Below are 16,470 nucleotides of genomic sequence, written 5' to 3'. Positions count from 1 at the left end.
CTTCGTTTTATAGACAACCTAAATCACACTGTTTACCTGTTCATTTGAACCTGTTGAAGAAAATTTCCAAGGCACAATTGTTTTGTTTAATTTTAATACAAAAATCCAGAGATATCATACATTGCCATCTCATTATTCATCTTTCACATTAGAACCCAAATTAGAGGAAAAAGGGGAAGAAAAAAAAGATTAAACAAATTAAATGGGAGCCAGATGTTAAAATAAAATCAACACATTTATGTATATGACAGTATTGCAACAATGTTTAATTATGACTGTGACCATTGTGGATGAAATACAGATTTAAAAACAGCAAAGTGGCTCTGTCCGTGCAATAACTTCAAATCAGATCCAAAATGAATATCGTCGACAATAAACTTTGATCTTTCCATTTTGCACAAGGATGGAAGGGGTCCATGTATTAGATCTAACGTGCGCACTCCAGTCCAATATGTTGTAAAAATGTTAAGAATAGCAGTACTTTGATGGAGCGGACCATACGAACACAACCATTACAGTTATAACCTGTGCTACAAGCTGCTCCATTATAGCATTAAAAGGGTTACATACGTATGGATTTATTCCCAAAGTTGAATGAGGAACAAAAGTGGGAAGCACAGCCCGACCTGAAATTTCTTATTCACACCCATAAGTCCTGGCAGAGGTTGTCCTCTTTACATGGGCAGCCGCATTTTACATGTATTACAGAGCAGGTGAGGGGTACAGCAGAATTGGATACCTTACGCTGGATGTCTTACAATTGACATTAGGTCCTCAGTAACTTCTTTGCAGCTTCACAGATCTTCTCTTGGATCCGGTCAGCCCAGTCTCCTGTTACCCCGGGAGAGAGGTGTCCTGATTCGGTTAAATTAGCGTTTCTTTTAAAATAAGAGAGTAGCACAGTTTGATGTTGCCATGACATCCACGCCCATCACGACTCCCTCCCCTTTTTGTCGGAAAAGTTAGATTTTAGCTAGAGACAAAATTGCCATTTGTTTGTCTTCCTCTTTCTCCCCCTTTTCCACAAATATACACTCGACATGCACGCAAACACACATGCACTCTTGAACACACACACAGTCCTGATTTTCACCTTTTGGGAGGGAGCCAAGCCATGCCCGGTTAGACCCGATTGAGCCGAGCCAAAAGAACGAAAACGCACATTTTGGTTCCTGTGTCTGACTCTACAAGATGGCTGCCAGGCGTACCACAAGGCTCCGTACTAGGCCCAATTCCTTTTTGTCATCCGCAGTCGTTTTGCTGTGCTCACATCTCATTACCAAGTTCCTCCGTCTCTGTAGAAAGGTCTCCATTGGCAATCTTGGCATTCTCCTCATATCCGGGGGGCATGAAAGCTAATGTGTAGGGATAAAGCTTGTGACACTCGGCACGGTAGGACTCTGCTCGCTCCTTACAGTCGCCCAAAGCCCCATTCCGAAGGTTCTCCAAGATCTCTGTGCAGATCTGAAGAAGAGGGACACTTTAACTTAATAAACTACAATTGGTCACAGAATGGTCACAGTAAAACTGATAAAAAATTATAATCGGGAATGTTTTTAAGCAGTGGTCGAATTCAACTTATCTGAAAATGTAAAACGCATTGTAACCCAGACTAAAATAATACCTGTATGGTTCGGTTTTCAAGCGATTCGTCAAGCGATGTAGCCAACTCTGCGGCTTTACTTTCCATAGATGAATCCAGATATACCATCATCTTGGCAGCTTTAAAACAGAAAAGTAAACAATTACAAACACCTATATATTAATAAGTATTATTATTGCAATCAAGCTTCAAGAGGCTTACCAGCCAGTCGATGTGGTATGGAGTTGCCATGCTTAGTGAGGTAGGCCTGGTTGAAGCTCTTAGCATTGCTGTCCCCAAACAACCGGGTAATCTCTTGTTTCAAAACTGTCCGGACAACATCTGATAGGTCCTTGCTTTCAGACACTGTGAACAAGAAAAAATATATTGAAATGACAGAATTTCTGGTGTTTTCCTTCTTGAGCTGCAAATTCATTATTCGTGAGATATTGTACTTTTTTACTACTTCTAACAAAGTCTAATAGCTAGTATGGAAAATGTCATACCTCCTTTGAAGAAGCGTACAAGACACTGATGCAGCCATGGATGGTCTGGGTCAATGGCTAATGCCCTCTTCACCGACTGAAGCATCAACAAGTACTTTTCTGAAATCATATTTAAAAACATTAGAAAAGATGCCAAACCTTTCTATTCACAGAACAGTGTTTTATTGTTTACCTTTCCTGAAGTAGATTTCAAAGGCCAATAAATGTGTGTCAATTTTATCTTTGACCAAGTGCTTCAAAGGCATCAGGAACTTGACAGCTTCCTCCAGTGGATTTTCTACCTGCAAAGAGGGTCAAAACAAAGCAAATGTTAGTATCACAACATTGGTATGTCACATCTAAGAATGAAGTGCAGATGTATGGTAAGTGTCTAAGCAATGTTTTATTAAGATTAAAAAAACATAATGAAGATATCTTTAAGTATAAGTATAAAGTATTAAGATTATCTTAAAGTATAATTAAGAAACAGTGCAATGACCTATTTAAATTTTAAAATAGTACATGTAATGTGACTGAAGCAGAGGGTTACTTAGTGCAAGGGTTAAGAAGCTCTAAAGAAACTACAGTCAGCACTATTTATATGGCCATAGAAAGAGGAAATGCTGGTATTATATCATTTTTTGAAAGAGAAAAACAACAAACCTGAATGTAATTTAATTAAAATATATAATCATATTTTAATTACACAGACACACAATGAAACTTTTCTGGGGGGGGGGGTCCACCCCAGATATCTCCGTAGAGATATATGGCATGGAATACATCAGTTTAGCATTAAACTTTTTAAAGGAATTTTGCGCATAACAAACAATATAATGAAATACTTGATAGACAGATAAGTTCAAAGCCATACTGCGGAACATTCAAAGCAAAGAAATATGGAGATAAGCAAATGGATGACCCCCCCCCCCCCATCAGAAAAGTAACATGGTCTACCTTTAATAATACATAATGAAAGTTTATTGGGCACCAACCTCCTTCAGTTCAAAGTTCTCTCCCAACACTCACCTTCACCAGTTTGTCTGGGATGAGTTCCTCTTTGGGACCCCCTATTTCCTCGTCATCGTCCTCTTTCTTCTTCTTCTGGTTTTTGAGCTGCTTCTCTTTCTCTGCATTCTTTTTCTCCTCTTCCAACTGTGCTTTCTTCTGGGCTCTCCTCTGTTTGTTCCTAAGCTTTTTCAGTTCTTTATCTGACAAATTTGCTACATCAGAAGAAAGATACAAAATGTTAGCTTGTCCAAGTCATAACATACTGGTGCAGTATAGACAGTATTAGGGCTTGACAATTAATTAAATTTGAGTCAAGATTTAGATTCAGTCTATTTCTTTGTGTTAAATGGCAATGATTAATTCTATCTATCTATATATCTCTCTATCTCTCTCTATATCTCTCTCTATCTATATATCGCTATATATATCTCTGTATCTCTATCTCTATATCTCTATATCTTATCTTTTTTTTTTTTTTATATAATTTAGATCAATCGGATCCTTTTGTCATACCACTCAGCCCATAGTGTCCTTACCTGTGTCAGCCTGGAGTTCTTTGCTATCGTCAGTGAGGGGATTGTCATGAAGGCTCAGGTAGATTTGAATGGCTGTGGTGGCAGCCTTGTAATAAAAAGGATGCATCCGGAGCACGTCCTCCAGCTTTAAAAGGTCTACATAGGAGCGCAGCGTCATCTTCCTCATACAGTAGGTGTGGAAGTCAAACTGGTCGTCCGTGATCTCTACAAAATGCTAAAGCAAAAACAAAATATTTTATTCATACTATGCCTTGTTTATTGACTGTTTGACAGCAAAATGGTTGAATTCTTTAGGTTTTGCAATCATCCAAGTATTCAAGTAGCTTCTTTAGTTCTTATAATGCTCTGCTCTGGTAAGGGGCTGGCTTGAATTTCTACAATAAAATTAACTCACCGTAGTTGTCCAGAGTAAACAGTTTATACCTTTGGGTATTTCAGAGAATGTAACTAACAACAAATACTGTCACCTCCATCGTATTTTGCTTAACTTTTCACAGTAACTGGTAGATCTAAATTGCAATATGGAATAAAATGTCTTTTAAAAGTTGGTCTGAACAGCAATTTTAATCCTATAGCATTCCACCAATTTGTGCAGAAAACAACACTTACCCTTTCGATTTCATGGCACTTTTTCAGGGCTTCACCAAATTTGTTCATGGCTTTATAGGCAAGTGCACACTCAGTCTGGAACCACATACACTGCATCTCATTGAGATTCTCCACTGCTGATGCCCCCTCCTGTCAACAGACCAAGACAAAAGAACATGATACAAAAATCTATCTGAAAGAAAATGTCACTTATGAAAAAATGACAAAAAATTTTAAAAAATGACAATAAATGACAATAGGAACTAGGAGAGCAAGATCCATTCGAAATTGAAATTTTAATGGACATAGTTAAGACTAAAGTACCAGAATTTCCTCCACAGACAATACAGGCAAATATTTTAATGTCTTAATCTGACTAACAAAAACTGCTTGCTGTCTAGATTTGTACAAACATGTTCTGAAATGTGCTCTTTTTGGCAGTTCTTCTGGATGCATTTAAAATGTTGAAAAGAATCATATTATAAAACATAAATTACAAATCTTATCTCAATGCTAGTCCAAATAAAATACAATAAAAAATATATTACTATGTATTATTTTTCACAAATCATGTAGCACTAAATGTTAAAGGCAATGTCTTTATGTCAAGCACAAAAAGACGTTGCCTTTAACATTTCTAACATCTATAATTTATCTATAAACCTCTTTCCAAAGATTTTTCCCTTGTCAGATTGCAGCTCTCACCCACCCACAGTGTTTTCTCACCCGTGTGAACTTGGAGCACATTTCCTCCGCCTCTTTCACCATGCCCGCCTTCAGCATGTACTTGGCACACTTGGAGTTGATGAATCTGTCTGCAGTGTCCAGGGCCTGTGCTTCGTCCATCCACTGAGCAGCCTCTTTGATGTTCCCCGCGTGCTGCCAGGCGGAACAAAGGTCAACACAGCATGCTCCGCGCTAAAACTAAAGCAGAAATACTGAAAGTGTGCTGGTGTTTACCTTGTAGATCTTGGCCTTTATAAGAAATAGTTCAATGAGGGTTGGCGTGCTTTCAATGGCTGTGTTGATGTACTCCAGGGCCAGTGTCTGTTGTCCAACCATGTCGTGCTGCGCCAAGAAGTACTGCACCCATAGAAGGGTGGTGGGTGGCTCCTCTTTGCCATCATCTGAAGAAATGCACACATATCTTAAATAGAAGATTTTCCAGCAAACAAACACATAAATTGTAACTAACTACAACTCATGTCAAAGGTTACAGACAGTTGGTGCTTGATATTTTTTCAAGCTGCTTAAGGCACCGCATGCATTCATTCACTTTTAGCAATAATTCTCAAATTCATTTTTGGCATTTTTATAAAATAATGATGCACTATGTCATTTTTCAGGTGAAGGTTCCACTATTATCTGTGGAAATGCTATTGCTTTGTTTGAAAATTTTGTCAAAGCATGGCATTAAATGGCATGTCTATCACCATGGAGATAAGCAGATAAGTCACCTGTCAAAGTTACAGGTCAGGGGCCTCATTTATAAAGCTCGCTTACGCAAAAATCCGTGCGTGCGCGCTTCCTACGCCAACCGCGGTATTTATAAAACTCGACTAAGGCGTGGCTCTTTGCTTAACTCTACGCCAACTCGGGACCTCCTATAAGTTCTACGCAAAGTCTGGAGACACGGGGAAAAAGCGACACTCATGGAGAGAAGCAGAAGTGAACAGAGTTTGAGGAAGTGTTTGATCAGAAAATCCAAGTATATAGAAGAATTACCTTCAGATTTGCGCATTTAAATGTTTGGTTAGCCAAAACAAGGAGAAGGGCTGTTTATTCCACTCATTATTCTCCACAATATTATACATTTGAAACTTGTGCACAAGCGCGGCCATGTTCCCGGACACGGTGTAGCGCAGTCTCCCACAGTCCACACTGCGACCATAGACTTCTATAGAACACAGTCTGTGACCAACAGAGGACGAAATAATGACCCGATCTGAGAGAAAACTCTTCCCTTGGACGCAGCAGGAGCCAGGCTTTGATTTAATGAACGCAACTTTAACACTTTTACTTTAGTCTTTACGCACCGAGGGCCAGAGTGACCTGAGTCTGCGGACAACACGAAGCCTACTGCCCGAACCTGACCCGAACCAAAATCTTTCCTACATTTTTGTGTGATGGGGAACTCTTGCACGAGAGCTGCTCTCTGACTGTATGAAGAACAGAATAATGCCCGTGCCCCGTGCCCGTCCCGACCCAGACCCACACTCACAGATGAGCAGTTTGGATGTTTCGTGTGGACTTTAATTGGCAGAATAACATCTGTATCTGATGTGTTTCGTGCAAAATCTGTGTCCTCGTATCCTCGTGTCTCTCCCTCGCTCCTTTCAATCTCCATGGGAGGGCATCTGAATCTCTCGCACGCGCTCATAATTTGACCATTCAGATCAGCGCGTGCACGTATCTACGTGTATATGCATAAATATACAGGGCCAGTCCACACACACATCATAGACAGACTTAAAAATATAGCGATAAAACTCTTGAAACAAAGGAAAAACGCATGGGCTTTACTGCAAAGATGTGCTGCCTAAATATTATGAAAAATGATTAAATGAACAGATGAGTCATTGTTGTCACTTTTAGTTTTGTATTTATTTATTAAACAAGGTTTAATAAAGTCTTTAATAAAGTGTTTGTCGTGATCACGTGGTGCTGCGTGGAGCGTCCTCCTCCCTCTGTCCCGCGTGTCTTGGTCAAACCCACTGATTATCGGCTCATGTTTAGGAAAATCTCATTCACGAGTCACTTTACATGCTCCTTTTATGGTGAGGCGGAGGTGTGGAGAGGGCGTGACGTGGGTTTATGTGCGCAAATTGTAGTTGCAGGTGGGATTTATAAAGCAAAGATGGCGTGGTTTGGTGCGTGCGGTGGGTTTTCTAAATATGGAGATTGCGTGGCACATGCCTGTCGTAGCTACTAGGCGTACGCACTAACTTACGACAACTCCTGCGCAGTTTTTTTATAAATGAGGCCCCTGATCTGGAGAGCACCAACCCTGTCTTTTTTTTTTTTTTTGCGTAAAATACATCTTTAATTTAATAAATGCATAATAGAGACAAAAACGAAGTAGACCCCCCTCTCACCTTTAAGTTGTTCCTTACCATTTTGACTGAACATTCGACAGCTTCTTAATGTTGTCTCGTAGCCAACCACCAGTTCTTCAATAATTGCAACCTGCATTAAATGATAAGGGATTTTAGTTTACAGTAAAAACAGGTCCCAGTTCACCAGTGATTAAAAATAATAGTAGTTACCTTTTCTTTGTCATTATACAGTGATTTTAAAGTGGTGAAGACCGGAGGGCAGCCTTTACTGAAGTTCATCCGCAGATATCTATCCAGGCACTCCCTGAACCGATCTCCTGTAAAAAGGATATTTAATTGTACAACTTTTTAACATGAAGTTCCATAGTTATTATTTTTAATAAAAAGAAAATTTCTAAACATACCAGACAGAAAATTAAGAGGCAGTCTTCGTGGGACAAGCCCTTTAGGAAACTTCTCCCATGCATCCTCATAAATCTTAGATCGTTCTTCTACACTGCCTAAAGAAAAAGGCATCACAACATTAGATTATAAGAAAAGGATACATTTATCTCAAGAATAGACTTGTGACATACTTGGTTTGAGGGACTTTTCCAAACCATGGTAATAGGACCAATTTTCCGGGTTCCTCTCCTGGAGGCGCCGGTAAACAGTTGTTGCTTCTTCGTAACGCTCCAATTTTAAAAGCAGCTCCCCTGAAAAAATAAAACATTTCATTTTAATGATGGTTTAATATATTCATTTCCCCAATATTCTCAGGAGTTGTGACGGAGACCCACTGTTTGCTGATACCAAAATTGTAAAATCTATAGGAAAGCCCAAACTAATGTAAAGTAAGTTTCACCGTTGGAATGGCTGTATCCCTCCCAATTAAAAGACCCATATTTGGACCCATCACATCACATATCATTGATGTGTTAGTATTTTGACTGGGGTGTTTACTTAAAAGCACAGTGACCCACCTCTTGTCTCCTCCACTGCCAGCTTGTCACAGATCTGTTTTTCGTATGTGGACAGGTGCTCGAGGGCCTCTCTGTACAGACCGGCTTCTCTGAGCACCTGGTTCTGGTACAACAACAACTCACTGTACTCATAGTCCACCTTGTCTGGTGACGTCTGAATGAAAGAAAAGAAAATACAAAGTATTTATTATTGCACCTTTATTGAACCATGTAGGAATAAAATTAATCTAAGACACGTGAGCTTTTGTGTAGTAATGAATGATGAATTATATTTGCAAGCATATCAGACTGATCGGTGACCCTGGGTCATATTTCAATTAAAACACTGATTAGAGATTGTTCTCAAACCAAAAGCATGTGCCAGTCTGCGTCGCTGCAACCATCACAGATGAGTGAATAGTGTGTGGAGCAGAACTAGACTTTACTGTTGCAAAGCTCAAATTGAGCCAGATCATTGTCCAAGTGGACTACTGACACAGAGTGTAGCTTGCAGTAGCAGTTCATAATTAAGTGTGCCCTTAAATGTTGCATGATTAATACTTAATTTGTAGTTTTGCTTTTGTTCATCAAACAGGTCCGTTATTTACATTTTACTACATTTAATTTACAACCAATATAACCAATTTATCTGACAGACGCACTACCTGTTGTGTTTTTCTGAACTCTTCAATGATCTTGGCTGCCATCTCATAGTCTTCGAGTAAATGATAGGCAATGGCATAACCAATCCAGGAGGCCCTCTGTGCCGGTCTCAACTGCAGGAGCTGGTACCTTGTCTCCTACTCAGACAAAAGAAAAACAGAGGGTTGAAACTGAGCTTAAAGATAACATATTACACTTTTTCCATGCATTTAGTATTAAACTATAACTTTCGTGATAACAAACAATAGATGTATATTTACAGTATTTTTTGTTGAAAACTGCTAAAAGACATTTTTTACCCCACACGTATGACTCAAGTAGAAGTAAAGAATCAATCAAATAAATACAACTCTTGAGTAAAACTACTGATGATGAAACAACATTATAACATGATTAAAAGCTCAGAGAAGTCGATGTCGAGTGCAAGGAGAACACGGTTTTGCTGATTCAGGTATTTGATGCAGTGTAGTCATTATTACCAGCAACACACCCTTCAAGGCTTTACATTTGGCCATTATCCTGGTCTCTAAATGAGCGTTTAAACCTGGGCTGTGTCCCGTGAGGGCTGTTCCACATTGTCAGGACCAAGTGCAACCCGATATCCGCCTGCTCGCTCACTTGCTCCTCTCTAAAATCTGAGCCACAACATTCACCATTGAGAGACAGATGGATGCACATTCACGGGAAACATGTCCTAGAAAGTGTTAGACTGGGTTTGGCTGTTTAGCAAAGAGAGAATGATAATTAATAGAGGTATCTAGGTAATTGTGCATTAAGAACTGTCTTTACCTTGGCATGAATGTTACCAAATGCAGTGTAATCTTTAAGGTCAAAGTGGAACTATACATTAAATTCACTCTTTCGCTACCAAGTTGTGAATGGTGTTTTAATAGTGTTATTAATACTAGTTTGGCAGTTTCAGGGTAAACTAGATGTTTTGGACAAAAAGGCTCCAAATCTATTTAAAGCTTTACTTTAAGATTGTTTACCCTATTTACTTTTATATTGTACAAATACAGGTGTTTGATAAATTATTAAAATTAAAGTTGGTGAATACACAAACTTTCAATTTTAAAAACTACACATTATAGTCTATTTCAAGTATAGCATGCATCAAACACCAAGTACCCAAAAAGGAAAACTATAGCCAGTATCTTTTTTTTTTCACTGTACATAAGATAAATTGGAATAGCATTTATAAGTTAATCATAATGGCTTCTTTGCTTACATTGCAGTAGCATAATTACATAACTAAGCCAAAAAAGGCCTATCCCATCTGTGAAGAGAGCCTTATTATTCCAGGTGCTCACCCTGTAGCCCTCCAGGTCCCTCATCTGGATCTGCAGGAGCGACAGGTCCCGGAGGATCTGCAGGTTGTCCTTGTCCCACTTCAGAGCGTTCCGGTAACATTTGATGGCCTCGTCGTACTTCTTATCGGAGCGCTGCAGGAGGCCATACACGTGCCAACCTGGGTTACAAACTGTTGAGGAACACATACTTTCTATATATTTTCAAATATGATTCACTTGGGGATTGGTCAAAACTTTTGTTAAGGGAGCAAAAAAGATTATGGAAGTTTGAACAGACTTCAGACAACAAAAAAAACAAGATCAAGATCATGTTTTTAAAAAGGGAGAAAGACAAAAAAAAGTAACTTTTTTTTTTTTTTATCACCAAGTTAACCAAAGCTTTCAATACTGTACTTCGCCATTACCAAAATACAATTTGGACAGATGCATGGATAGATTTTAAAGCAATACTATTACTTTCACAATATGGGTAGATTTTGTCAAAGTGGAGCTATTAGTTTAGATGATTATACTGTCAAAATATATATTTTTTTCTTCTAATACATCTGCTGTGGTATGTACTGTTGGAAATGTTGCACTCTGTTACTTTGAGATAAAACATAACTATTGGTTTAGGGCTAATTTTATCAGCCCAATGTGTAGACTCGAGGCTCTGATAGCACCTATCTTCCGTGAATGTGTGCAAGATCTACTGTGGCAAAGATTTCCGAAAAAAATGAGGAACAGGAGACGAAATGCTTTGCACAATGGAAACCTAATATTTAAGGATACAGACATGGCTCCGGAGGTCATTACGAAGACCCCTCCTCACCAGATCGTAGGCTTCTTCCTTCTTCCCCAAACAGTTCAAAGTGAGACCCTTCATGGCCAGAGTCTCTGCAAGAACAAACAATCAACAAACATGAGAATAGTTGCTTACATGTGCTTATAGATATGTCACAATAACACATTTTGAAAGAAGATATATATTGCAATATAAAGCTATATGAATAAAGATAATATTGAAACACTCTGCCACCAACACAACGACACAATAAAGGATAATCAAAGTAAACCCTATTGTAATAATACTGTATAAAACATACGCTACAATGAACAAATGTCAGAATGAAACACTTTGTACTTACTTTGAACTAAAGGTAAATATTTTATTTTGTTGCATGATAGGATTTGAGCTGGGTTGGTTCATTTTATTTATGACTGATTATAGATACACAGGATAAATACTGAGACCCAAAATATATTGCTCAGGCTTTCATTTACTGAACAAGAAGTCATTATACACATAAGGCAGGTTTTATTTAATCAATCATTCATTCATACATCCGCTACTCACCACCATGCTCTGCAAACTTAGGGTTCGACAGGATTTGCTTGCAAAACTTTAGGCCATTTCTGTATTGTTTGTGTTCATAACATCGCTGGAAAGAAGACAAAAAAAATTAATGCAGAGGTAAATAAGAGCGAATAATGTTAATAAGGCTTTGTAAAGAAATATGACTGGCCATTTTCCTAATATGGACAATGACAGATTAAATACTTTAATTTGTTGTGTTGTGTCTGAAAATATTACATGCATGAGAGTTCTCAATGTCACTGCTCAATTTGTGATTTGAGCCGTTTTCTTTTTATGGTCAGTGTCAACCACACCCCTCTCCATAGTTCCAGTCTGGAAGCCCAAATGCATTATTAGAAGCTTGTCTCCAGTTCTTTGTATGGCACATATGAACTGCTTTGCCCTTTTTCTTCATACTCATACTAGGTCAAAATTATAGGGTTTACGTGTGGCTAATCTTAGCAATGTCACACATTGTTTACATGTGTAAACCTAAATCCCTTATCACAAAACATTTTAAGGAGCTTGGATTCAAAGACCTTGCAAAATGAAGGACAATTTTTAAGAAAGAAACTTGTTGCAACTTGCTTGGCAATGACTATCCTATCCAAGACAAAACCGATAAAATCTTGGTTGACATTTGGCCAGAGTGATAATAATACTTAGTTTGATAGTGTTTACAAAGACAACAACAGAATGCTATGGAACGTTGACTTGGAGCATTGAAAGCTTTAGGACTAAGTGAACCTGATTTTATTTTGGGTGAATTGCAGTTACTGTATTTAAAATGCCCCTGTTGATTTAACAATCAACAGTGCCAAAGACTGTGTAAAAAAAGGCTGCACTTGAAGTTGGCCAAGTACCTAAACTGAACAATACTTTACAATGAATGTGACACAAAATATACACCTCCCTGAGAAGGTCAGCACTTATTCATGTTAATGAGAGAAGCAATGGTGATTCCTGAAAAAATATTAAAACAAGTTTGACCAGGGTACTGTTGTTGGGACTTATCAATAAGTCTTCAGTCTTCCTAACAAATTAACATAGTTGGAATTTCAAATACCACTTTTTTTAAACCACCATACACCATTATTTAAAGGGTAAACGTAAAATGCCGCCATCATTAATTAAACATATCATCTCAAGTAAATAATACAATCATCAAAATTCTGCAGTGAGTAAGTAATTGGTCACTTCACAGAAAGTTATGCATGCACGCATATTTCCAGTAGTCTTTTCAATAGTTTAAATTCCTGAAATACACAGCCCAATGCATTTGTGGTGTCTCTCACAGAATATCTCCTGGTGTCACTGTCCAGTGATCAGCTTAAACCTTGTGGGCGGAGGTGAACTTGATTGTCCTACAGTATGGGGCTAAAAATAAGTTCAGGGCAAAGAGCAGCAGATCACATCTTTGAGGCTGAAGGCTACTGCAAGAATATGAGAATGCAATATGGTATAATTGCAATTTGTAATCAGTGTTTTAGTTTTATAATGTGATATTTGTACAAATATTGGTTTATGCTGGTACAATTTAAAAGTACACTATCTAACTTCTGTTGAGGAGTCCATCAACTACTTGTCTCCATAGAGATGTTCTTGCTTTGCCTGTAAAGTTCCGTAGTAAGGCATTAAATGTACCTCCGTGGAGATAAGCAGATAATGGTACTGTGCAAAGTTACAGGTCAAATCTGAAGAGGGGTCCCTGTTCAAAGCAAGAATGCATGTTTCTTAAGGAGCGATAAAAACACCCCAAAAAATAAATGCTAGATAAATATGAAGTGAAAAGTGTCAGAGTGTACCTTTAATGTACCCTCATGTTGAGACATTCAGGAATAAAATTTACCTGAGAATAAAACTAAACCTGTGGGGCCTGCACTTGCACCTTTATATTAACAATGTACACTGCCGTAAAACAATGTAAAAACCTAGTGAGGCCTGAACTTCCTGTCAGAGGCAACTGTGAGGGGGCTTGGTGCCAGCCCTGTGCTCCACACAGATCCCTCACAACAATAGTATTTGTGCAACTGCCCGGTCACATTAAACTGCTCAGACTCAGACGCTTTGCATACCTTCTGACAGTGTTTCTCAGTTCACATTGCATTCTTACACAGAGGCACAAATCTGCTACACATCTACTTGACACAAAGTGATTTTAGATAACAAATGCAGAGCAAATCCCTGTTCTTCAATTTGACACTGATGGATCTGTTATGACTTGAAACAGCTTCAAATATGAACATTTTGTGTATTAAAGACAACTTACTGTGTTACAGAAAGATTGGCAGTAACAATGTTGCTACCTATTAAACATTTTAGGGGTGAAAATAGTTGCACAGAATGACAACAGGTTCCTGAAAAAAAAATTACTTAGGGCAATGCTCAGAACATAAAACGGATAGCCTATCGTCAGTAAACAAACACAAAATACAGCACACATTAGTTTTATCATTACTGTATAATATGAGTAACTGAAGGTGTGATAAGAGTGGGCAGAAGCTGACAGCAGGCCTTAGGTTGCTAACTACAGATCTGACACAAACACACAGCAGACTCTCATTTTTACATTAAGGTTTAAAATATCGGATTGTATTAATTTTCTTACAAATGTCATTTACAAAAAGCCTTACTTAAACTCAGTCTACAGCATGTTAGCAACCCCTTGTCTGATGAAACGAGACAGGGGGTTGCTAGTGTTAGCCGACTAGCTAATGTCACTCAGGTAGAATAGCAGGTTGCAGTTGTTTAGCATGGGCGTCTGCCATAAATAAACAAACACTTGAGTCACGTTATAATAAAGTTATCACTCTCCAAAACCAAGAACTAGCATAAGAGCAAAATTAGCACGCAACGCTAACAACAATATTGCTTGCTTATTGCGAGTTGGGTTAGCATCGCGGATAAGCGGACCGGACTGTCTTTGACAAGGCCTTTGGTGTTTTAAAACAAAAGTGCGGAAATGTTCACAATCCCGGATATACATTTAAAAGCAATACGAGATCAACTTCACCGCTTCTTGCTTAGTTTCACAATCAAGTCATGAGAAATATAGATTTGCATCGCGTTACAGTGACAGCGCAGATCCCATTCAATTAAGCCATTTTGCTAATAAACCGAAGCTATGGTTAAAAGCCACAGAGTTACCAACAGAGAAGCCCAGGATTCACTTTGCAGACAAGTGCAAATATGAATGTGTCTCTTCCAAACGCCACTCACCAGAATCCTCTTGAACAGGGCGTTTTCTTTCGGTGGTAAAGTTACTGTCGGCATTGTTGCAGCAGAGATGTGTGTCTGTCTCCCGGAGCTCAGCACATGTAGCTAAAGTTAGCCGCAGTAGCCCGCAGTAGCCCGGTGCAGTCCAGAGCAGCAGAGCCGAGGCGAGGGCGGCCTGCTCCCGTCACAGCGCCGCTCGAGCACGCTTCCACTTCTTCCTTTGGATTATTGGCGGGTGGCACTCAGCAAATTAGGCGCATTTCCGCCACCTATTGTGCTGGAGTGTGAACATGGATCTATTAAAGAGTGTGAACCAGAAGCCATCTCCCAGTGCATTCTATGGTTAACAGTAAAATAAATAGATAAATATATAAATAAGTACATAAAATAATACTCTCCACTCAAAACTTGCCCTCAATATCACGGAAGAAGGTATGGCCCACATATCAATGTGCCAAATTAATCTAGAGACATAAACTATTCAAACGTGAGATAATAGATTTTCCAAACATAGCTTAGTTATATTATTTTATAACTCATCTCTACTACCTATAATTTTCAACTTTTTAGAGCCAAACTGCCACTTGGCTAATGTAAAACTACGATTAAAATCTAGGTACTTTCTATCTCATCCAGTGAAAGAAAAACTCTAGAAAAAACTAGCATGTGCATCGTATATAATGTATACATATTACCTAAAGTCTCCTAAAGAAGCATCTTTCCATGAACAAGAACAATTGCAGTCAGTATTTTAAGCATATTTATTTTATGGAATTCTCATTTTTGTAGACTCCAGATCAGGTGTTTGATTAATTTCGATTGGCAAATAATCAGTACTAACATAATCATGTTACATTAAACAGAAAATTAGTTAGAACGACCAACTATAAGATGAGTGTCTTAAACTTTTTAACCTGCTTTTACACCTTTTAAAATTGATTTTTTCTTTCTTCGTCACTAGAGGGCACCACTGTGATGGATAAAGAGGTTTAGCGAACTAGACCCATACAAAGGACTAGGCTATATTTTGTTAATTGGGTGTCAACAAGCGAAAGAATAGCTTTAACTTAATATATAGTGACAAGTCGTGCAGTGAATATGGTATTATAGACTATTTGCCAAGCTCTGTCTACCTTCGTTGGACACCTAAGTTACAAAATTGTTATAGGCTATGGGCTTGGCCCTAACGGGATATATTAGTTTAAGCATTGGAATAAACAGCTCAAGTGAAGCGAACATAATTAGGTATCTTTCTTTGTGTATGTGTGTGTGCTTTATTCATTGTTAGAGACAGCTTAGGCCTTGCTCTGCTGTTATCTGGTGGCCTCCTACTCCTCCACCACACTGGCTCCTGCTACAACATTAATCAACCTGACACTACACACACACTACGCATACACACCGACTACTGAGACCTTTGTTGGGCGCCTATAAGCTAGGATGGAGGGAGAGAAAGAGGAAGGAGAGAGGGAGGGGGAGAGAAAGAGGGAGAGAGGGAGAGGGAGAGAGGGAGAGATCTATGTCCCTGCAACATAACGCAAGCAGAGAGCAGTGCGCACAGCAGTAGCCCATTCCCTCGCTGTCCACTCCTTCGCGCCATACGTCACCCCTCTCCCTCCACATTTCTCTACCTTATTACTCTCCAGCGGGGAGGGAAGAGTGAGTGATTCCTCCAGCTCATCTCCCACTCTTTGTGACACATCATTTGTCCTTCTGATTAGAGCCCATAACACTGGTGCCTCCGGA

General features: G+C 38.9%; 1 protein-coding gene across 1 annotated transcript; it reads right to left on the bottom strand.

Annotated features, from left to right (window-relative positions):
* Window positions 1-77: 77 nt before the first annotated feature.
* On the bottom strand, window positions 78-14,956 carry naa15b (N-alpha-acetyltransferase 15, NatA auxiliary subunit b). Its single transcript, XM_020941289.2, has 20 exons — window positions 14,728-14,956; window positions 11,509-11,593; window positions 10,944-11,048; window positions 10,173-10,330; window positions 8,865-8,999; window positions 8,221-8,374; window positions 7,834-7,953; window positions 7,663-7,758; window positions 7,469-7,575; window positions 7,316-7,388; window positions 5,163-5,329; window positions 4,929-5,081; window positions 4,224-4,352; window positions 3,615-3,828; window positions 3,097-3,290; window positions 2,261-2,369; window positions 2,089-2,187; window positions 1,805-1,948; window positions 1,625-1,722; window positions 78-1,464 (listed from the first exon to the last, which is right to left on the bottom strand). The coding sequence occupies exons 1-20, from the start codon at window positions 14,779-14,781 to the stop codon at window positions 1,267-1,269; spliced, it is 2,592 nt and encodes an 863-aa protein (XP_020796948.2). The 5' UTR covers window positions 14,782-14,956; the 3' UTR covers window positions 78-1,266.
* Window positions 14,957-16,470: the final 1,514 nt, after the last annotated feature.

The sequence above is a fragment of the Boleophthalmus pectinirostris genome, unplaced genomic scaffold (genome assembly GCF_026225935.1).
Source record: "Boleophthalmus pectinirostris isolate CB_2022bp ecotype Guang Dong unplaced genomic scaffold, ASM2622593v1 HiC_scaffold_22, whole genome shotgun sequence".
Lineage (NCBI taxonomy): Eukaryota > Metazoa > Chordata > Actinopteri > Gobiiformes > Gobiidae > Boleophthalmus > Boleophthalmus pectinirostris.
This window is presented reverse-complemented; position numbering and strand designations above follow the sequence as displayed.

Coding starts and splice junctions, on each gene's coding strand:
- naa15b (XM_020941289.2), bottom strand. CDS start 14,781: ATGCCGACAGTAACTTTACCACCGAAAGAAAACGCCCTGTTCAAGAGG. Junction 11,594..14,727: donor CCCTGTTCAAGAGGATTCTG/GTGAGTGGCGTT, acceptor TCTTCTTTCCAG/CGATGTTATGAACACAAACA. Junction 11,049..11,508: donor TAAGTTTGCAGAGCATGGTG/GTGAGTAGCGGA, acceptor TTGTTCTTGCAG/AGACTCTGGCCATGAAGGGT.